This window comes from Neopsephotus bourkii, unplaced genomic scaffold (genome assembly GCF_033783945.1).
Source record: "Neopsephotus bourkii isolate Nb327-2 ecotype Australia unplaced genomic scaffold, CSIRO-AGI_Nbou_v1 NB_1025, whole genome shotgun sequence".
NCBI classification, from domain to species: domain Eukaryota; kingdom Metazoa; phylum Chordata; class Aves; order Psittaciformes; family Psittacidae; genus Neopsephotus; species Neopsephotus bourkii.
This window is the reverse complement of record NW_026901514.1, coordinates 367,182-390,808: the sequence shown is the minus strand read 5'-3', so window position 1 is coordinate 390,808 and position 23,627 is coordinate 367,182. Positions and strand designations below refer to the sequence as shown.

General features: G+C 58.2%; 1 protein-coding gene across 1 annotated transcript in view; it reads left to right on the top strand.

Annotated features, from left to right (window-relative positions):
• The window catches only part of SYNGAP1 (synaptic Ras GTPase activating protein 1), a 33,308-nt gene extending 9,910 nt beyond the window's left edge, over window positions 1–23,398 (top strand). The window contains 17 exon segments of the mRNA XM_061360445.1: window positions 609–762; window positions 1,037–1,135; window positions 1,829–2,383; window positions 3,004–3,148; window positions 4,257–4,401; window positions 4,495–4,731; window positions 5,669–5,870; window positions 6,961–7,136; window positions 7,911–7,952; window positions 8,792–9,635; window positions 10,516–10,689; window positions 12,416–12,627; window positions 15,123–15,223; window positions 17,538–17,597; window positions 19,952–20,036; window positions 20,038–20,184; window positions 23,251–23,398. Of these exon segments, the coding sequence (XP_061216429.1) occupies window positions 609–762; window positions 1,037–1,135; window positions 1,829–2,383; window positions 3,004–3,148; window positions 4,257–4,401; window positions 4,495–4,731; window positions 5,669–5,870; window positions 6,961–7,136; window positions 7,911–7,952; window positions 8,792–9,635; window positions 10,516–10,689; window positions 12,416–12,627; window positions 15,123–15,223; window positions 17,538–17,597; window positions 19,952–20,036; window positions 20,038–20,184; window positions 23,251–23,398 (3,526 nt within the window).
• The last annotated feature ends 229 nt before the right edge of the window (window positions 23,399–23,627 follow it).

Genomic DNA, 23,627 nt, shown 5'->3' with positions numbered 1-23,627 from the left:
AGGATGGTCAAGTGATGGAGGTGGTCACGTGATGGGGATGGTCCAGTGATGGGGATGAGGATGGTCAGCTGATGGGGATGGTCAAGTGATGAGGATGGTCAGCTGATGAGGATGGTCAGCTGATGAGGATGGTCAAGTGATGGGGATGAGGATGGTCAACTGATGAGTATGATCATGTGATGGAGATGGTCAAGTGATGGGGATGAGGATGGTCAAGTGATGGAGGTGGTCAAGCGATGGTGATGATGATGGTCAGCTGATGGAGATGGTCAAGTGGTGGGGATGAGGATGGTAAAGTGATGGGGATGGTCAAGTGATGGGGATGAGGATGGTCAGCTGATGGAGATGGTCAAGTGGTGGGGATGAAGATGGTCAGCTGATGAGTATGATCATGTGATGGAGATGGTCATGTGATGGAGATGGTCAAGTGATGGTCCTCATGCTGTGATCACCCTATTTTAGGGTGTCCCCTCTTCTGGGGGTGACCCCAGACTCCCACATCTGGGGGGCCTTGGTGGTGGGGGGGGGTCCCCATGGGAGGTGCCATTGGTGGGGTTGGGGGGGGTGACTCCCGGGTGTCCCCCCACGTTGTCCCCCCCCCAACCCAGGGCCCGGCTGATGCAGAGCTTCAAGGAGTCCCATTCGCACGAGTCCCTGCTGAGCCCCAGCAGCGCGGCCGAGGCTCTGGAGCTGAACCTGGACGAGGACTCCATCATCAAGGCTGTGCACAGCAGCATCCTGGGCCAGGAGTTCTGCTTCGAGGTGGGGATCAGAGCCCTGGCCCTCACCGTGGGGTCCGGTCGGCGCCATTGATGGGTGGATGGGTGGATGATGGATGATGGATGGATGATGGATGATGGATGGATGGGTGATGGATGGATGATGGATGGATGGGTGATGGATGGATGATGGATGGATGGATGGATGATGGATGGATGGTGGATGGATGATTGATGGATGGTGGATGGATGATGGATGATGGATGGATGATGAACGCTCGATGGGGTTTGACCATCTTCAACCCCCCCCTCTCAAGGTGACCACGGCTTCTGGGACCAAGTGCTTCGCCTGCCGCTCGGCTGCTGAGAGGGACAAATGGATCGAGAACCTGCAGAGGGCTGTGAAGCCCAACAAGGTGAGGGGCAGCTGGTGGGGATGGGCAAGGGGTGGGGATGGGAATGGGCAATGGATGGGGATGGTCAAGCAGTGATGATGATCAGCTGGTGGGACAAGGATGGTTAATGGGTGGGGATGGTCAACTGGTATGGTTAAGAATGGTCACTGGTGAGGATGTTGATGGTCACTGGTGGGGATGGGGATGGTCACAGATGGGGATGGGGATGCTCATTGATGGGGATGGGGATACTCAGTGGTGGTGATGGGGATGCTCATTGATGGGGCTGAGGATGCTCATTGATGGGGATGTGGATGCTCATTTATGGTGATGGGGATGCTCATTGATGGGGATGGGGATGCTCACTGGTGGTGGTGGGGATGCTCATTGATGGGGATGGGGATGCTCACTGGTGGTGATGGGGATGCTCATTGATGGGGATGAGGATGCTCACTGGTGGTGATGGGGATGCTCACTGGTGGTGATGGGGATGCTCATTGATGGTGATGGGGATGTTCATTGATGGGGATGGGGATGCTCATTGATGGGGCTGGGGATGCTCACCGGCGATGCCATCCCCAGGGTAGCCCCTCCTCCCGGCCCCCCCTCTCAGCCAACCTCTCCCCTCGGTACCCCAATAACCAATGGCCACCCCCCCCCCATCCCCACCTCCTCGAGCTCCCCCTTCCACATCCTCCCTCACCCCCGCTGCAGGACAACAGCCGGCGGGTGGACAACGTCCTGAAGCTGTGGGTGATCGAGGCGCGGGACCTGCCCCCCAAGAAGCGCTACTACTGCGAGCTGTGCCTGGACGACATGCTCTACGCCCGCACCACCAGCAAGGCCCGCACCGACAACGTGTTCTGGGGGGAGCATTTCGAGTTCAACAACCTGCCCGCCGTGCGCACCATCCGCCTCCACCTCTACAAGGACACGGATAAGAAGAGGAAGAAGGACAAGAGCAACTACGTGGGGATGGTGAGCATCCCCATCGCCAGCGTGACCGGCAGGCACTTCGCCGAGCAGTGGTACCCGCTCAGCCAACCCAGCGGGAGCAAGAGCAAGGCCGGGTGTCCGGCGTTGAGGGTGAAGAGCAGGTTCCAGACCATGAGCATCCTCCCCATGGAGCTCTACAAGGAGTTTGCCGAGTACGTGACCAACAACTACCGGATGCTGTGCGCGGTGTTGGAGCCCGTGCTGAGCGTGAAGAGCAAGGAGGAGGTGGCCTGCGCGTTGGTGCACATCCTGCAGAGCACCGGCAAGGCCAAGGTGGGGATGGGGATGGAGGGAGGGAGGGAGGGAGGGAGGGAGGGGGGGGAGGATGGATGATGAATGGGGGGATGGATGGATGGATGATGGATGGATGGATGATGGATGGATGGATGGATGCATGGATGGATGAACAGATGATGGATGGATGGATGATGGATGATGGATGGATGGATGGATGGATGGATGATGGATGATGGATGGATGGATGGATGGATGGATGATGGATGGATGGATGAAGACCATGTGGAGATAGCTGGAAACAGTTGCATGACTAGATGGACAGGGACATGGATAAGGGGGTGGAGACAATTTGGGTGGAGGGGATGTATGGATGAATGTATGGATGGATGATGGATGGACAGATGGAAGAAGGATGGATGGATGAAGGATGGATGGATGGATGGATGGATGATAGTTGGATGATGGATCGTTGGATGAAGGATGGATGGATGATGGATGGATGGTAGATGGAGGCATGGATGGATGATGGATGATGATGGATGGATGATGGATACATGGATGAATGCATGATGGATAGATGGACAGAAGAGGGAGGACGGACACAAGGGTGCAGGGAGGGTGTCTGGGCACGGGGCTGCCCTGACAGCCTTGGGCAGGACTTCCTGTCGGACATGGCCATGACGGAGGTGGATCGCTTCATGGACCGGGAGCACCTCATCTTCCGGGAGAACACCCTCGCCACGAAAGCCATCGAGGAGTATCTGAAGCTCATCGGCCAGAAATACCTCAAGGATGCCATTGGTGAGCTCCACCAGGCCCCAGCATGGCCAAGAGTCCCCAGGCATGGCCATGGTCCCATTGGGGTGGTCCCTTCTCATGGGTGGTCCATTCACAGCCTGCATCCCTGTTGCTATGGTGATGGGATGGTTGAGCGGTTGATGAATTGATGAGTGTGGGGACCAACACATGCTCACGTCCCCATTGCCATGGCCATGGGATGGTTGGGTGCTCCCTTCACAACCTGCATCCCTGTTGCTATGGCGATGGGATGGTTGAGCGGTTGATGAGTGTGGGGACCAACACATGGTCACGTCCCCATTGGCATGGCCATTGGCTGATTGGGTGGTCCCTTCACAACCTGCATCCCTGTTGCTATGGTGATGGGATGGTTGAACTGTTGATGAGTTGATGGTCATGTCACCATTGGCATGGCCATGGGATGGTTGGGTGGTCCCTTCACAACCTGCATCCCTGTTGCTATGGTGATGGGATGGTTGAGTGGTTGATGACTGTGGGGACCAACACATGGTCATGTCCCCATTGCCATGGCCATGGGATGGTTGGGTGGTCCCTTCACAACCTGCATCCCTGTTGCTATGGTGATGGGATGGTTGAGCGGTTGATGAGTGTGGGGACCAACACATGGTCATGTCCCCATTGCCATGGCCATGGGCTGATTGGGTGGTCCCTTAGCAACCTGCATCCCTGTTGCTATGGCGATGGGATGGTTGAGCGGTTGATGAGTGTGGGGACCAACACATGGTCATGTCCCCATTGCCATGGCCATGGGATGGTTGGGTGGTCCCTTCACATCCTGCATCCCTGTTGCTATGGCGATGGGATGGTTGAGCAGTTGATGAGTTGATGAGTGTGGGGACCAAGTGTCATGTCCCCATTGACATGGCCATGGGCTGAGAGGGTGGTCCCTTAGCAACCTGCATCCCCGTTGCTATGGCGATGGGATGGTTGAGCAGTTGATGAGTGTGGGGACCAACACATGCTCACGCCCCCATTGCCATGGCCATGGGATGGTTGGGTTCTCCCTACTCATGGTCACATCCCCATCATGATCCCTTGTCCATGGGTCAGTGGGGTGGTCCCTGACGTCCCTCTGTCACCCCCCATGCAGGTGAGTTCATCCGCGCCCTATACGAGTCAGAGGAGAACTGCGAGGTGGACCCCATGAAGTGCTCAGCCTCCACCTTGGCCGACCACCAGGCCAACCTGCGCATGTGCTGCGAGCTGGCCCTCTGCAAGGTGGTCAACTCCCATTGGTGAGTGCTTGGGGCCGGGGCTGGCTGATGGGGTCCCCATTGCGTGGGTCCTGACCCATTGTGTGTGTGTCCGTGGGTCCCATCACCACGCAGCGTGTTCCCGAGGGAGCTCAAGGAGGTCTTCGCCTCCTGGAGGCTGCGTTGCGCCGAGCGGGGCCGTGAGGACATCGCCGACCGCTTGATCAGCGCCTCGCTCTTCCTGAGGTTCCTGTGCCCCGCTGTGATGTCCCCCAGCCTCTTCGGGCTCATGCAGGAGTATCCGGACGAGCAGACCGCCCGCACCCTCACCCTCATCGCCAAGGTCATCCAGAACCTGGCCAACTTCACCAAGTGAGAGAGGGGGGAGGGAAAGGGGGAAGGGAACGGGGGGGTTGGGGTGGAGGGTGGGTGGAGGGGGGGTGATGGATGATGGATGGAAGATGGATGATAGATGATGGATGATGGATGGATGATGGATGGATGATGGATGGATGATGGATGGATGATGGATGGATGATGGATGGATGGATGGATGGATGGATGATGGATGGATGATGGATATGGGATGGATGGATGGATGATGGATGGATGATGGATGGATGATGGATGGATGGATGATGGATGGATGATGGATGGATGATGGATGGATGGATGGATGATGATGGATGGATGGATGGATGGATGATGGATGGATGATGGATGGATGATGGATGGATGATGGATGGATGGATGGATGGATGATGATGGATGGATGGATGGATGGATGATGGATGGATGATGGATGGATGATGGATGGATGATGGATGGATGGATGGATGGATGATGATGGATGGATGGATGGATGGATGGATGGATGGATGGATGGATGATGGATGGATGGATGGATGGATGATGATGGATGATGGATGGATGGATGATGGATGGATGATGGATGGATGATGGATGGATGATGGATGGATGGATGGATGGATGATGGATGGATGATGGATGGATGATGGATGGATGATGGATGGATGGATGGATGATGGATGGATGATGGATGGATGATGGATGATGGATGATGGATGGATGGATGGATGGATGATGGATGGATGATGGATGATGGATGGATGGATAAGTTGTACAGATGCATAGAGGACACACAGCCAGCTGAGCTGCATTAAGACCAGACAGAGCTTTAGGAAGGAATCTGTGGGGGACAGAAAGGACAGAGCACAATGGCCAAGGCCAATGGGAGGGGAAGCACAAGAGCCCTTGGGGGGTGACCTTGAAGATCTCCTGCCCGCAGGTTCGGCAGCAAGGAGGAGTACATGGCCTTCATGAACGAGTTCCTGGAGCTGGAGTGGACCAGCATGCAGCAGTTCCTCTATGAGATCTCCAACCTGGACACCCTCACCAACAGCACCAGCTTCGAGGGCTACATCGACCTGGGCCGCGAGCTGTCCACCCTGCATGCGCTCCTCTGGGAGGTCATGTCCCAGCTCAGCAAGGTACCCCCAGCCCATGGTATGAGGGGGCCTCACCAGAGCATGGAGCCCTTGCAGGACACCCAGGGGAGGTTTTGGGGTCCTGAAGGTCTGGGTGGGCCCTGAAAGGGCATTTTGGGGGCTTATCTACTCATGAGGCACCATCGGAGGACATTGGGGTTCCATCCACCCATGTCCTCCCTTGTGTCGTCATTGAGGCCCTATCAACCCATGTCCCACCATGAGTGGTCATTGGGGTTCCATCAACCCATGTCCTCCCTTGTGTCATCATTGAGGTCCCATCAACCCATGTCCTCCCTTGTGTCATCATTGAGGCCCCATCATCCCATGTCCTCCCTTGTGTCATCATTGAGGCCCCATCATCCCATGTCCTCCCATGTGTGGCCATTGAGGCCCCATCCACCCATGTCCTCCCATGTGTCATCATTGGGGTCCCATCATCCCATGTCCTCCCATGTGTCATCATTGAGGTCCCATCAACCCATGTCCTCCCATGTGTGCCCATTGAGGCCCCATCATCCCATGTCCTCCCATGTGTCATCATTGAGGCCCCATCCACCCATGTCCTCCCATGTGTGGCCATTGGGGTCCCATCCACCCATGTCCTCCCATGTGTCATCATTGAGGCCCCATCAACCCATGTCCTCCCATGTGCCATCATTGAGGCCCCATCCACCCATGTCCTCCCATGTGTGCCCATTGAGGCCCCATCCACCCATGTCCTCCCATGTGTGCCCATTGAGGCCCCATCAACCCATGTCCTCCCATGTGTGCCCATTGAGGCCCCATCATCCCATGTCCTCCCATGTGTGCCCATTGAGGCCCCATCATCCCATGTCCTCCCATGTGTCATCATTGGGGTCCCATCCACCCATGTCCTCCCTTGTGTCATCATTGGGGTCCCATCATCCCATGTCCTCCCATGTGTGCCCATTGAGGCCCCATCATCCCATGTCCTCCCATGTGTGCCCATTGAGGCCCCATCATCCCATGTCCTCCCATGTGTGCCCATTGAGGCCCCATCATCCCATGTCCTCCCATGTGTGCCCATTGAGGCCCCATCCTCCCATGTCCTCCCATGTGTGGCCTGCAGGAGGCGCTGTTGAAGCTGGGGCCTCTCCCCCGCCTGCTCACCGACATCAGCGTGGCCCTGCGGAACCCCCACCTGCAGAGGCAGCCCAGCCAGGGCGAGCGCCTGCCCCCCAAGGGCCTGGTGCTGCGGGGCCCCTCGGCCGACCTCCAGCCCTACCTCGTGCGTGACCTCAACAGGTGAGGATCACCCCCACCCCATCCCCCTTGTCAGGGGGCCACTGTGGTACCCCCAACATCATCATTGTACCCCCAACATCATCATAGTGTCCCCAACAGCATCATAGTACCCCCAAGAGCATCATGGGACCCCCAAGAGCATCATGGGACCCACAGCATCATTGGGGTACCCACAATAGCATCATGGTACCTCCCCATCATCATGGTACCTACAATAGCATCATGGTACCTCCACATCATCATGGTACCCACAATAGCATCATGGTACCTCCCTATCATCATGGAACCTCCCCATCACCGTGGTACTCACAATAGCATCATGGTACCTCCAACAGCATCATGGTACCCACAATAGCATCATGGTACCTCCACATCATCGTGGTACCCACAACAGCATCATGGTACCCACAATAGCATCATGGTACCTCCACATCATCGTGGTACCCACAACAGCATCATGGTACCCACAATAGCATCATGGTACCCACAATAGCATCATGGTACCTCCCCATCATCATGGTACCTCCACATTATCCTGGTACCCACAACAGCATCATGGTACCCACAACAGCATCATGGTACCTCCAATAGCATCGTGGTACCCACAAGAGCATCATGGTACCTCCCCATCCTTATGGTACCTCCACACCACTATGGTACCTCTCCCTGTCCCCCCACTGTCATCACCCATGTCCTTGCGGTGGCCCCCAGTCGCAGTTGGGGTGTCACTTCCCACTGTGGGTCCCCATGCTCACCCCACTCTCTGCCCCACAGCTCCGTTGACCTCCAGTCCTACATGGTGCGGGGCCTCAATAGGTGAGTGATGGGGATGGGGATAATGTGGGATGGGGATGGGATGGGGACAGGGATGCGACGGGAATGGTGATGGGATGGGGATGGGGATGGAGATGGGATGAGGATGGAGATGGGATGGGGATGAAGATGGAGGTGAGGATGGGATGGGATGAAGTTGGAGCTGAGTCTGGAAATAGATGGAGATGGAGCTAGAGATGGAGATGAGGATGTGATGGGATGAGAATGGAGATGAGGATGAGGATGGAGATGAAGCTAGAGGTGGAGATGAAGATGAGGATGGAGATAGAGCTAAAGATGGAGATGAGGATGTGATGGTATGGGGATGAGGAAGGAGATGGCTCTGGAGGTAGGTGGAGCTAGAGATGGAGATGAGGATGAGGATGGAGATGGAGCTAGGGATGGAGATAAGGACAGGATGAGGGTGTGATGGGGTGAGGATGGAGATGGAGCTAGAGATGGAGATAAGGATGGGATGAGGATTGGATGAGGATGAGGATGGAGATGGAGCTAGAGATGGGGATGGAGATGGAGCTAGAGACGGAGATAAGGATGGGATGAGGATGGAGCTAGAGATGGAGATAGGGATGGGATGAGGATGGGGATGGAGCTAGAGATGGAGGTAAGGATGGGATGAGGATGAGGATGGAGATGGGGATGGAGATAAGGCTGGGATGAGGATGGAGATGGAGCTAGAGATGGGGATGGGGATGGAGCTAGGGATGGAGATAAGGCTGGGATGAGGATGGAGATGGGGATGAGGATGGGATGAGGATGGGGATGAGGATGTCTCTGGACCAAGACCCATGCCCTTACCTTGTGTCCGTCCCCCCCCCCCACAGCTCCATGGACGTCCCCCGCCTTCCCTCCCCCCCTCAAGAGAAGCCCCCCCAGGAGGTGCTGGTCCTGAGCCGCCCCCCGCTTGCCCGCTCCTCCCCTGCCTATTGCACCAGCAGCTCGGACCTGACCGAGCCCGAGGGCGGGCGGGGGGCCCTGGGGGTGGGCAAGAGCGTGTCCATGCTGGACCTCCAGGACGGCCGCGTCGACAGCGTCCCCAGCCTGCCCGCAGAGCTGCTGGCGGCGGGGGGACCCCCCCCGGCACCCACACCAGGAGGAGGGGGGGGGGGGCTCCGTCCGGGCCGTTTATCCCAAGGCAGCGCCTCCAGTTTGGCCCCGCCTCGTTTGGGGGTCCCGGATCCCCAATTGAGGGTCCCGCTCTCCTTCCAGAACCCTTTGTTCCACCTGGCCGCCGACGGCCCGTTGAGGGGTGCGGAACCCGGGGGGGGGGGGGAAGCATCCTTCGCCCCCCCTTTGCATGGGTACAGCAAGAGCGAGGAGCTGGTGGCTCCCCCAGCGTCCAAGCACATCACCCATAGCCACAGCTACAGCGATGAGTTCGGGAGGCCCGGGGGGGACTTTGGGAGGAGGCAGTTGTCCCTACAGGATAGCCTGGCCCCCCCCCAAATCACCATCGGGGCACCCCCGCCGCCCACCCCAAGGGGGGCAAGGGCAGGGAAAGGAGGGGGAGCGGGGGCCTCGGCTCTCGGGGTGCCCCCCAAGCCCCGGCCGGCCAGCGGGAACCTGTTGGCATCGCCGGAGCCGGCCTATGGGCCACCGCGGTCCAGGCAACCCTCCCTGGCCAAGGAGGCGTCGGTGGCGGGGATGAAGGCACCGGTGACGAAGCAGGTGGGGAGATGGGGATGGGGAGGTGATGGGGAGATAATGGGGGTGATGGGGAGTTGGGGAATATGGGGAGATGGGGGTGATGATATGGGGTGATGGGGATGGGGAGTGATGGGGGTGATGGGGAGGATGGGGGGGGGGATATGGGGGTGATGGGGGGATGGGGATATGGGGGTGTGGGTATGGGGGATATGGGGATGGGGATATGGGGGTGTGGGTATGGGGGACATGGGGATGTGGGACATGGGGGATATGGGGATGTGGGGATAGGGATATGGGGGTGTGGGACATGGGGGATATGGGGATGGGGATATGGGGGTGATGGGGAGATGGGGATGGGGATATGGGGGAGATGGGGATGAGGTGGGGATGTGGGGTTGTGGAGGGGAGATGGGGGTGATGGGGAGATGGGGGTGAGGTGGGGATGGGGTTATGGGGGAGATGGGGGAGATGGGGAGATGGGGATGTGACGATATGGGGGAGATGGGGACGTAGGGGTGATGGGGAGATGGGGATGTGGTGGGGATGGGGATGATGATATGGGGAAGATGGGGTGATGGGGATGGGGATATGGGGGAGATGGGGGTGATAGGGATGTGGTGGGGATGGGGATGAAGACATGGGGGAGATGGGGATGTGTTGATATGGGGGAGATGGGGAGATGGGGGTGATGAAGGACATGGTTAGGGGATAGGAGTGGGACATGGTGGAGATGCGGACATGAGGATATGGGGGATATGAAGCCACAGGGCGCCATAGTGAGGACATGAACCATGGCGATACAATGGCAATGTACACCCTCCATTGGGCGCACCCATTGAGCCCCCACCATGGGGCCACCAACCCAAACCCATATCCTTCTCCCCCCCTAACCCAACCCAAGGCCTCTCAGACGCCGTCGACGCTGAACCCGGTGATGCCGGCGGCGGAGCGCACGGTGGCCTGGGTGTCCAACATGCCGCACCTCTCGGCCGACATCGAGAGCTCCCACATCGAGCGCGAGGAGTACAAGCTCAAGGAGTACTCCAAGTCCATGGACGAGAGCCGGCTGGACCGGGTAGGGACCCTCGGCACGGCCATAGGGGTGCGGGGTGGGGGGAACGGGGGGGTATGGAGGTGCCAATGGGGTGGTTGTGGGGGAGGGAAAGGGGTTGGGGTGGTTTGGGGGTGGAAGGGTTGGTGTGACTGGAGATGGTCGTGGTGGACACACAGGGTGTTATCTAGGTGGGACCATGGGGGGGATCCATGGGTTTTGGTGTCACCATGGTGGGGATCCATGGGTTTAGGTATCATTATGGTAGGAATCCATGGTTTTTAGGTGTTATCCATGGTCTTTAGGTGTTATCCATGGTGGGAATCCATGGGTTTAGGTGTCACCATGGTGGGAATCCATGGGTTTAGATGTCACCATGGTAGGAATCCATGGGTTTAGGTATCACTATGGTAGGAATCCATGGTTTTTAGGTGTTATCCATGGTCTTTAGGTGTTATCCATGGTCTTTAGGTGTCACCATGGTGGGGATCCATGGGTTTAGGTGTCACTATGGTAGGAATCCATGGTCTTTAGGTATCACCATGGTGTTATCCATGGTCTATAGGTGTTATCCATGGTGGGAATCCATGGGTTTAGATGTCACCATGGTGGGGATCCATGGGTTTAGGTATCACTATGGTAGGAATCCATGGGTTTAGGTATCATTGTGGTAGGAATCCATGGTCTTTAGGTATCACCATGATGGGAATCCATAGGTTTAGGTGTCACCATGGTGTTATCCATGGTCTTTAGGTGTCACCATGGTGAGGATCCATGGGTTTAGGTATCACCATGGTGTTATCTTTAGGTGTTATCCATGGGCTTTAGGTGTCACTACAATGGGAACGGATGGGTTGAGGTGACACCATGATGAGAATGGATGAGTTTAGATGGGAACCGATGGGTTTAGGTGGCACCACCATGGGAACGGATGAGTTTAAATGGGAATGGATGGGTTTAGGTGACACCACAATGGGAACGGATGGGTTTAGATGGGAACGGATGGGTTTAGGTGACACCATGATGGGAACAGATGGGTTTAGATGGGAACGGATGGGTTTAGGTGGGAACGAATGGGTTTAGGTGACACCATGATGGGAATGGATGGGTTTAGATAGGAACAGATGGGTTTAGGTGACACCACAATGGAAATGGATGGATTTAGGAGACACCATGATGGGAATGGATGGGTTTAGATGACACCACCATGGGAATGGATAGGTTTAGATGGGAACGGATGGGTTTAGGTGACACTATAATGGGAACAGATGGGTTTAGATGGGAACGGATGGGTTTAGGTGACACCACGATGGGAACGGATGGGTTTAGATGGGAACAGATGGGTTTAGGTGGCACCACAATGGGAACGGATGGGTTTAGGTGACACCATGATGGAAACGGATGGGAACAGATGGGTTTAGATGACACCATGGTGGGAATGGATGAGTTCAGATGGGAAGAGATGGGTTTACATAGGAACGGATGGGTTTAGATGGGAATGGATGGGTTTAGGTGACACCATGATGGAAACAAATGGGTTTAGGTGACACTGCCATGGGTACAGATGGGTTTAGATAGGAACGGATGGGTTTAGATAGGAACAGATGGGTTTAGATGGGAACGGATGGGTGTAGGTGACACCGCCATGGGTACAGATGGGTTTAGATGGGAACGGATGGGTGTAGGTGACCCCTTTGAGTCCGCCCCGTTGGCGGGTACCGCGGGCGCTCTGCAGTGTGCACTGTGGCAGGTGAAGGAGTACGAGGAGGAGATCCACTCGCTGAAGGAACGGCTGCACATGTCCAACCGCAAGCTGGAGGAGTACGAGCGGCGCCTGGTGTCGCAGGAGGAGCAGACGAGCCGCATCCTGCTCCAGTACCAGCACCGCCTGGAGCAGAGCGAGAAGCGCCTGCGCCAGCAGCAGGCCGAGAAGGACTCCCAGATCAAGAGCATCATCGGCAGGTGAGGGAAGGGACCCGGCCCAGGGGGATGGCACAGGGGGTGATGGGGACACGGGGACATAGAGGGATATAGGAGATAGAGGACATGGGGACATAGAGGGACATAGGGGGTGAATGGGGACATAGAGGGATATAGGGGGTGATGGGGACATAGAGGGATATAGGGGGTGATGGGGACATGGGGACATAGAGGGACATAGGGGGTGATGGGGACATAGAGGGATATAGGGGGTGATGGGGACATGGGGACATAGAGGGACATAGGGGGTGATGGGGACATGGGGACATAGAGGGATATAGGGGGTGATGGGGACATGGGGACATAGAGGGATATAGGGGTGATGGGGACATAGAGGGATATAGGGGGTGATGGGGACATGGGGACATAGAGGGACATAGGGGGTGATGGGGACATGGGGACATAGAGGGGCATAGGGGATGATGGGGACATGGGGACATAGAGGGACATAGGGGGTGATGGGGACATAGAGGGATATAGGGGGTGATGGGGACATGGGGACATAGAGGGACATAGGGGGTGATGGGGACATGGGGACATAGAGGGATATAGGGGGTGATGGGGACATGGGGACATAGAGGGAGATAGGGGGTGATGGGGACATAGAGGGATATAGGGGGTGATGGGGACATGGGGACATAGAGGGACATAGGGGGTGATGGGGACATGGGGACATAGAGGGACATAGGGGGTGATGGGGACACGGGGACATAGAGGGATATAGGAGATAGAGGATATGGGGACATAGAGGGATATAGGAGATAGAGGATATGGGGACATAGAGGGATATAGGAGATAGAGGATATGGGGACATAGAGGGATATAGGAGATAGAGGACATGGGGACATAGAGGGACATAGGAGATAGAGGACATGGGGACATAGAGGGACATAGGAGATAGAGGACATGTCCCCATCAGCCGGGGTGTCCCCAGGCGTATCCCCATGTCCCTATGGGGTATCCCTATAGGGTATCCTTATGGCATGTCCCTATAGGGTATCCCTATAGAGTACCCCTATGGAGTGTTCCCATGGGGTATCCCATGGGGCATCCCTATGGGGTATCCCTATTGTCCCTATAGGGCATCCCTATGGGGTATCTCTATGTGCTGTCCCCATGTCCCTATGGAGTATCCCTATCGGATGCCCCCATGACCTATGGGGTATCCCTATGAGGCATCCTTATGGGGAATCCCTATGGGGCACCCCTTCAGGTTATACCCATGACCAAAGAGGGATACCCCACTCCTCGTCCCCTCCCCATTGGTTATCATTGGTTGGTGGTGGGGGTGGGTGTCCCCATGTGTAAGGGGTGTATTTGGGGCGGCGGGTGTGGGTGGGGATTACCCAGAGACTAACACTAACCCTAACCTTAATCCTAAACGTAACAGTGAGCACAACAATAACCCTAACCCATAACCCTAACACTAAACCTAACCATAACTCTGATGATAACCATAACCCTAACGCTAACCATAGTCATAACTCTAAACCTAACCTTAACACTAACCCTAACAATAACCCTGATAATAACCCTAAACATAACACTAAACCTAACCTTAAACATAAGCCTAACCCTAACCATAACCCTGATGATAACCATAACCCTAAGGCTAACCATAATCATAACCCTAAACCTAACCTTAACGCTAACTATAACCATAACCCTAAATATAACCATAACCCTAACCCGAAATAGAACCATAAACCTACCAGTAACCCTAACCCTAACACTAAACATAACCATAACCTTAATCTTAAGCATAATCCTAACATTAACGCTGACCATAACTGTGATTGCAACCCTAACCATAACCATAACCCTAAGCATAATGCTACCCACAACCATAACACTAATCCTAACCTTAATCATAACCCTAACCTTAACCCTAACCCTAACCATAACCATAGCACTACCCATAAACCTAACCCTAATACTACCCTTAACCATAAAGCTAACCTCAATGATAACCGTAACCTTAACCATAACCCTAACCCTAAACTTAACGCTAACCATAACCCTAACCCTAATCCTAACCTTACCCATAACACTAACCTTAAAAATAACCCTAATCCCTAACCCTAACCCGTAACACTAACCTTAACCATAACCCTAACCCTAACCATAACCATAATGCTCCCCATAACCCTAACCGTAACCTTAACCATAACCCCAACCCTAACGCTACCCATAACCCATTGCTCATCACTGGTTGTTAATGGGGTTGGGAGCGCTGTTGGGGGAGGGGGTGCGTGTAGATGATGGGGGATGGGGCTGTGCGGATCCCCCCCTCCCCCCATCTCCAGGCTCTTCTTGGGGGTGGCTCTCCCCACGGCGGGTGGGGGTGGTGGGGGGGGGGGGGGGGGGGGGGGTGTATTGGGGGAAGCCCCGGTTGCGTTCCCCGCCCTCCCCTCCCCCCACCCCCCATCCCCCCCCCGCCCCCCCCCCGGGGGGGTAGCAGCATGACCCCGGTGAAGCCTGGCCCCGCAGGCTGATGCTGGTGGAGCAGGAGCTGCGCAGGGATCACTTGGGCGCCCACGACCCGGCCGAGGCCCGGCGGCGGCTGCTCGACGCTCAGGTGGAAATTACAATGTCATTGAGCTGCCCCCCCCCCATCCCCCCCCATCCCCCATCCCCCCATCATCACCCATCCCCCATCCCCCCATCACCCCCATCCCCCATCCCCCCCATCACCCATCCCCCATCCCCCATCACCCCATCACCCCCATCCCCCCATCCCCCATCCCCCCCATCACCCCCATCCCCCCCATCACCCCATCACACCCATCCCCCCATCACCCCATCCCCCCCATCACCCATCCCCCCCATCCCCCATATCCCCCCATCACCCCCATCCCCCCATCCCCCATCCCCCCCATCACCCCATCCCCCCCATCACCCTATCACACCCATCCCCCCATCACCCCATCCCCCCCATTACACCCATCCCCCCATCACCCAATGTGTGGCGTCTGCATCCCAGCCACCCCAATCAGCAGCGCTTGAGGGTGGGGGGGGGTGGGGGGGGGGAGGGATTGGGGGGTGGGGGGTTGTATAGGGGTTATTGGGGTCTAAGGAGGTGGTTATTGGGGTGTACGGGTGCATATGGGGGTGGTTATTGGGGTGTATGGTGGTTATTGGGGGTGTGTGGGTGGTTATTGGGGTGTATGGGTGCATATGGGGTGGTATTGGGGTCTATGGAGGTGGTTATTGGGGTCTATGGGGGGTTATTGGGGTCTATGGGGGTGGTTGTTGGGGTGTATGGGGGGTTATTGGGGTCTATGGGGGTTATTGGGGTGTATGGGGGTTATTGGGGTCTGGGGGGGTATTGGAGGGTCTATGGGTGCCTATGGGGGTGGTATTGGGGTCTATGGGGGTGGTTATTGGGGTGTATGGGTGCATATGGGGGTGGTTATTGGGGTCTGGGGCGGTATTGTGGGGTCTATGGGTGCATATGGGGGTGGTATTGGGGTCTATGGGGGTGGTTATTGGGGCCTATGGGGTGGTTATTGGGGTCTATGGGTGCATATGGGGGTGGTATTGGGGTCTATGGGGGTTTATTGGGGTCTGTGGGGGGTTATTGGGGTCTATGGGGGTGGTTATTGGGGTGTATGGGGGTGTCGGGGGGTATTGGGGCTATGGGTGTATGGGGGTGGTATTGGGGTCTATAGGGGTGGTTATTGGGGTGTGGGTGCTATGGGGGTGGTTATTGGGGTCTGGGGGGGGTATTGGGGTGTATGAGGGTGGTTATTGGGGTCTACAGGGGTGGTTATTGGGGTCTATGGGTGCATATAGGGGTGGTTATTGGGGTGTATGGGGGGTTATTGGGATCTATGGGTGCCCATGGAGGTGGTTATTGGGGTCTATGGGGTGTGGTATTGGGGGTCTATGGGTGCCTATGGGGGGTTATTGGGGTCTATGGGCACCCATGGGGGGTTATTGGGACCCTCACTGGGATCCGGGCACCCCTGGGTTGGGTTTGGTCACCTATGGGGGGTCTATGGTCACCTATGGGGGGTCTATGGTCACCTATGGGGGTTCTATGGTCACCTATGGGGGGTCTATGGTCACCTATAGGGGTTCTATGGTCACCTATGGGGGTTCTATGGTCACCTATGGGGGGTCTATGGTCACCTATGGGGTCCTATGGTCATATATGGGGGGTCTATGGTCACCTATAGGGGTGTATGGTCACCTATAGGGGTTCTACGGTCACCTATAGGGGTTCTATGGTCACCTATAGGGGTTCTATGGTCAGCTATGGGGGTTCTATGTTCACCTATAGGGGTTCTATGGTCACCTATGGGGGCCCAGGGCCACCCCTAGAGGGGACAAGGGGCTGCCTGCAGGGGACCCATGGTGACCCCTGGGGGGGGGACCTGACAGGACCCCTATGGGGACAGAGCCCCCCCCCTCGGTGGGGACATTGGTTCCTCCCTATGGTGCCGAGCCCCCTCTGTGTTGGGGGCCCCACATTGGGCCCCCTCTATGGGGCAGGGCCATACTTGGGGGTCACCCCTAGGCAAGGACAGAGCCACCCTTGGGGGGGACATTGTCCCCTTTGAGGGGGGGGTCAGGACCACTTGGTGTAAGCGAGGGGGGGGGCACAAAGCGCGCCCCCTCCCCCCCATCCCATTAAGGACACCCCCAATAGGGCCACCCTTTGGGGTGGGGGACATATACCCCCCCCCCTTTATAGGGCACAGGACACCAGAGGGACACAGGGCCACCAATGTGTCCCCAAAGCCACCATTGCCCCCCCCCCCCAACCATAGTGATGGATCCATGGGATGGGGTCCATCCCATCCTGTCCCCCCCCCCCCAATAACAATGGGGACCATGGGGTCCCCCCCCCCAACCCTTGACCCCCCCCTTGTCTCTCTTCGTCCTAGCTGTCCGTCAGGTAGCGCCTGCCATTGTCACGGGACCCCCGGCCTCCGGTGACACTCAAGGTGGGTCCTGACGTCCCCATCCCCATCCCTGACCCCCCCCCAATACTTGTCCCCATTGGTAGAGCCCAAAGAGGGGGGGGGGGGACATGGGGACAACCTGGAGGCCTGGTCCTGCCTCGTGTCCCTTAGGGACACTGGGAGTCAATGGGGACGTGGATGTGGAAGGGGTCCATGGACCTCTGGTGGCCCTGGGTTGCTTTAGGGATAGTGGGAGTCAATGGGGGTGTGGGTCCAGGTGTCCCCCGTGTCCCTTCCGTGTCCCTTATGGACATTGGGAGCCATTGGGGACATGGATCCAGGTGTCCCCATGTCCCTCATGGACATTGGGAGCCATTGGGGACATGGATCCAGGATGTCCCCATGTCCCTTATGGACATTGGGAGCTATTGGGGACATGGATCCAGGTGTCCCCATGTCCCTCATGGACATTGGGATCCATTGGGGGCATGGATCCAGGTGTCCCCATGTCCCTTATGGACATTGGGAGCCATTGGGGACATGGATCCAGGTGTCCCCATGTCCCTCATGGACATTGGGATCCATTGGGGGCATGGATCCAGGTGTCCCCATGTCCCTCATGGACATTGGGAGCCATTGGGGAATGGATCCAGGTGTCCCCATGTCCCTTATGCAACACAACACCATGTCCCTCATGGACATTGGGAGCCATTGGGGACATGGATCCAGGTGTCCCCATGTCCCTCATGGACATTGGGAGCCATTGGGGACATGGATCCAGGTGTCCCCATGTCCCTCATGGACATTGGGAGCCATTGGGGACATGGATCCAGGTGTCCCCATGTCCCTCATGGACATTGGGAGCCATTGGGAACATGGATCCAGGTGTCCCCATGTCCCTCATGGACATTGGGAGCCATTGGGGACATGGATCCAAGGTGGCCCCAAGACCCTTTGGTGTCCCCATGTCCCTCATGGACATTGGGAGCCATCGGGAACATGGATCCAAGGTGGCCCCATGTCCTTCTTGTGTCCCCATGTCCTTCAAGGACATTGGGAACCCTTCCAATGGAGACTGGGACATGGCTCCATGTCCATCCTGTGTCCCCAATGTGCTCATAGGGACATGGACCTGGAGTGGACCCATGTCCCTCATGGACATTGGGAACCCTTGGAGACATGGATCCAGGATGTCCCCATGTCCCTCTTATGTCTTTGTGTCCCCCATGGACACTGAGAACCCCCTGGAGACATGGACCCAATCCTTAGGGACATGGACCTTGGGTGTCCCCATGTCCCTTTGGTGTCCCCATGTCCCATTGAGGACATGGACCTTGGGGGTGACCCCATGTCCTATTGAGGACATGGACCTTGGTATCCCTATGTCCCTTTGGTGTCCCCATATCCCATTGGGGACATGGACCTTGGTGTCCCCATGTCCCATTGAGGACATGGACCTTGGGGGTGTCCCCATGTCCCTTTGGTGTCCCCATGTCCCATTGCGGACATGGACCTTGGTGTCCCCATGTCCCTTTGGTGTCCCCATGTCCCATTGAGGACATGGACCTTGTTGTCCCCATGTCCCATTAAGGACATGGACCTTGGGGGTGTCCCATGTCCCTTTGGTGTCCCCATGTCCCTTTGGTGTCCCCATGTCCTATTGAGGACATGGACCTCCATGTCCCTTTGGTGTCCTATTGGGGACATGGACCTTGGGTTGTCCCCATGTCCCTTTGGTGTCCCCATGTCCCATTGAGGACATGGACCTTGGTGTCCCCATGTCCCTTGGGACACTGGGAGCCCTTGGGGACATGGCCCTTGGGGGTGCCCCCATGTCCCCTTTTAGGTCCATGCCCCTTGGGTGTCCCCATCCTCTATGGGGCCACCAAGGTCCCCTTGGGGCCACCCCCTTTGTCCCCTTGCTGTGTGACCGCATTGGGGACACTGCGTCCCCATCCCCTATAATGGGGGGGGGGATGTGACATGGGGGGAGGGGGGGTGTTGGTGGCTGTCACCCCCCTTCCCCCCCCCCCAGCGCTGGCACCCCCCTTGTCTCCATCCTCGTGTCCTGTGTTTGTCCCCATCTCACCTCACCCACCCTTTACCTTGGGGGGGGGGGATGGGCAATGTATTGTCAATGGGGGGGGGGGATGCTGGGGGACAATATGGGGGTGATGGGGGGGTCGGTTTGGGGGTGATGGGGTCAATTTGGGGGTGATGGGGGGGCGATTTGGGGGTGATGGGGATGGGGGGGTGCCCATTGGGCATGAAGGTGAGTGAAGGTGGGGGGAGGGGGTTCAATGGGAGGAGGGGGGAGGTGACCCCTCGGTATTGGGGGGGCGGGGATGATGTTGGGGGGCGGGGGGGGTGACCGAGCCCCCTCGGTGCCCTTACAGGAGAGGCAGCTTTCCGCCGTGGGTGCAGCAGACCCGGGTGTGAGCTGGGCCGGGGATGGGGGGGGGTTGCTTGGGGGGGGATGACTGGGGGGGTCCCCCCCCCAGGGCGACCCCCGCTTCTGCCCCCGCCACCCCCGATCACGGCCAACGGCGATCTGCGCGGCCCCGCTGCTGAGCACTAGCGCCCGCCCCCCGGGGGCGCGCCGGGACCACCGCACCCCCCCCCCCCCGCCGTCCATCCTCCCACACCCCCCCCCCCACACACACCCCCCCCCAAAGCGGAGCGAACCAACATGGAGGGATACATGGGGGGGGGTGGGGAATTGGGGGGGGGGGGGGGGGATGGAGGCGGCTCCCGGAGACCCCCGGGGAGGAGGAAGGGGGGGGGGGGGGATGGGGAGGGAAGGGGGGGGTGGGGAAGGGAAGGGGGGGGCACCCCCTTTTCTGCACACAACCCCCCCCAATACCCCCCCCCTTTTGGTGCATGGGGGGGGTGGGGGCCGTCGTGCAAAGGGCTCCTCGTGCAAAGGCCTCCTCGTGCAGCACAAGGAGAGGGAGACCCCGTGCATCGGGAATAACGGGGGGGGCCCCCCCCCCCGCGGCTTCGTGCATCCGGTTCCTTTATACAATGGGACTTTGGGGCCACCCCCTGCGGCGACACCCCATGGGGGGGGATGGGACGGACCATGGACACCCCCCCCCCCACCCCCCCCCCGAACCCCATCATGGACATGGATCACGGCGGCCTCGTGCAACAACGGGATTATGGGGGGGGGCCTCGCTGTGCTGGGCGCACGGCCATCTGTACCCATGCAGGACCGGACACCCCCCCCACTTTGTGCACCATGGACCAGGCCATTCCCACACCCCCCCCTCCCACTTCCCCATCTTCTTTGTGCACCCCCCCCCCGTTCCTTGCACCAGGACTGGACCCTTCCCCTCGTGCATCACCCCCCCCCCCCAAAACGTCGTGCAATGGGACCGGACATTCCTCGTGCATCGACACCCCCCCCCCCGTGCATCACAACGGGGTCCCCCCCTCTTCTTCTTCTTCGTGCATTGCACCCCCAAATACCACCCCTTTCGCGGCCCCCCCCCCACATCGTGTGCACCAAGGAGCCACAGGACCCCCCCCCCCCCATATCCACGCCTTGCACATCCGGCTCCGTCGTGCACCAGGACTTTGAGGGGGGGGGCAACGTGCACCAGGACTTGGGGTCATTGATTGTATATGGGGGGGGGGGTGATTGTGCATGGGGGGGGCACTGCGCGCCATCGGCCTCATGCACAAGGACTGGGGCTCCTCGTGGAATGGGGGGGGGGAGGACCCTTGTGCATCACCCCCATTCACCAAGACTCCCCCCCGTTATTCACCAGCCCCCCCAAATGCACCCCCCATTCACCCCCTTATTCACCAGGGCCCCCCCCAATGCACTGAGACCCCCCCCATTGCCCACCCCCCGTTTCACTGGGACCCCTCCCAATGCACCAACACCCCCCCACTCAGTATCTCCCCCTCCCCCTTCAATGCACCTAGCCCCCCCCATTCACCAATGCCCCCCATTCATCAGTGCCCCCATTCACAAGGACACCCCACATTCACAAGCACCTCCCAATTCACCAATGCCTCCCATTCACAAGGAAACCCCCAATTACCAATGCCCCCCATTCATAAGACCCCACCCATTCACCAATACCCCCATTCACAAGAAGCACCCCCATTCACAAGAAGCACTTTCCCATTCAAAGGGATCCCCCATTCACCATTGCCCCCATTCAGAAGCTCCCCACATTCACAACGACCCCCCCCATTCACCAATGCCTCCATAACAAGAAGCCCCCCCCATTCACAAGAAGCACTTCCCCATTCACCAGTGCCCCCATTCACAAAAGCCCCCCCATTCACCAATACTCCCATTCACAAGAAGCCCCTCCCCACTCAAAGGGACCCCCATTCACCAATGCCCCCATTCACAAGAAGCCCTTCCCCATTCACCAATGCCCCCATTCACAAGAAGCCCTTCCCCATTCACCAATGCCTCCATTCATAAGAAGCCCCTCCCATTCACAATAAGCCCCTCCCCATTCAAAGGGACCCCCCATTCCCCATTGCCCCCCCATTCACAAGAAGCCCCCCCCATTCACAACGACCCCCCCCCATTAACGCACCGGGGACACCCCCCCCCCTTTACAACCGGAGCCCCTGCTCGGGCCCCGCCGCAGCCCCGACACTGCCCCGCCCGCGGGCGGCCCCCGGCGGGTCCGGGCCGGCTCCAACCGCCGGGGCCGCCGCTGCCCGGAGCCTTTAATAAACTCGGGTCGTCTTGTACCGGCGGCACCGGGGAGGGCGGGGAGGGGGCGTGGCTACGCGGGGGGATTGGCCAATGGGGGGAGTGGGTTAAGGGAGGGGGGGCGTGGTTTGTGGGGTGGAGGGAAAAGGTGGGAGCGGAGGCAATGAAAGGAGGGGGTGTGGGAGGGGTTTAAGGGGGCGTGGTTAGTAGGGAATGGAGGGCGGGGCTTAGGAGGGGAGGGAGCGGAGGCAATTAAAGGTGGGGCTGTGGGCGTGGTTTAATAGGGGCGTGGTTTGTGGGGAGGAGGGGATGGAAGGTGGGGCTTGGGAGGGGGAGCATATGGGATGGAGTGGAGCCAATCAAAGGTGGGGTTGTGGGCGTGGTTTAACAGGGGCGTGGTTTAATAGGGGCGTGGTTTGCAGGGAGGAGGGAATGAAAGGCGGGGCTGTGGGAGGGACTTATGGGGGATGGAGTGGAGCCAATCAAAAAGGGGGTGTGGGCGTGGTTTAAGAAGGGCGTGGTTTGTGGGGTGGAAGGAATGGAAGGCGGGGCTGTGGGCGGGGCTTATGGGGTTGGAGTGGAGCCAATCAAAGGTGGGGTTGTGGGCGTGGTTTAACAGGGGCGTGGTTTGTGGGGTGGAAGGAATGGAAGGCGGGGTTGTGGGCGGGACTTTGCGAGGGGCGGGGGCGATTGGAGCCAATTGTGGGCGTGGCATCCTCCTGTAACCATGGCAGCGGAGAGGCGGGGAGGGAGCCGGGCTGTACCAAGGCAGGGGATGGGGGGGGGGGAGGGTTAGACTCTGGCTTTGGGTTAGGGTTAAGGTTAGGGTTAAGCTTAGGTTTAGGACCAGGTTCAGATGCGTTTGGGCCGCATTTGGGTTCGTTTCGGGTCCTGGCAGCGCAACCGGTAACGCTTTGCGGCCGTGGCTCCGCCCCCTTGGCCGGACCGAACCAATCGCATTGGTTTGGGGGGGGGGTGGGATGGGCTTCCCCTCCTCCGTCACCGCAGACGTAAAGGGGTGGGCGGAGCTTGGCTGCTGACGTCACCGCTCGGAGGCGCCCGTGGTGAGCGCGGGGCGGGGATGGGGCGAATCGGGGGGTTCGGGGTGGGGGTGAAGGGGGTTATGGGGGACCCCCATGGCGATAGGGGCCCATAAGGGGCTATAGGGGCCAATGTGGGGTAATGGGGACCCCTCCGGGGCTATAGGGACCCCTAAAGGGGGTATACAGGAATCCCGGGGGTAATAGGGATCTAAAAGGGGCTAGAGGGATCCATGTGGGGTAATAGGGACCCCCATGGGGCTATTAGTGACCATCTAGGTGCTTATTGAGGACCCTCAAGGGGCTATAGGGACCTGTGTGGGGCAATAGGGACCCCCTGGGGCT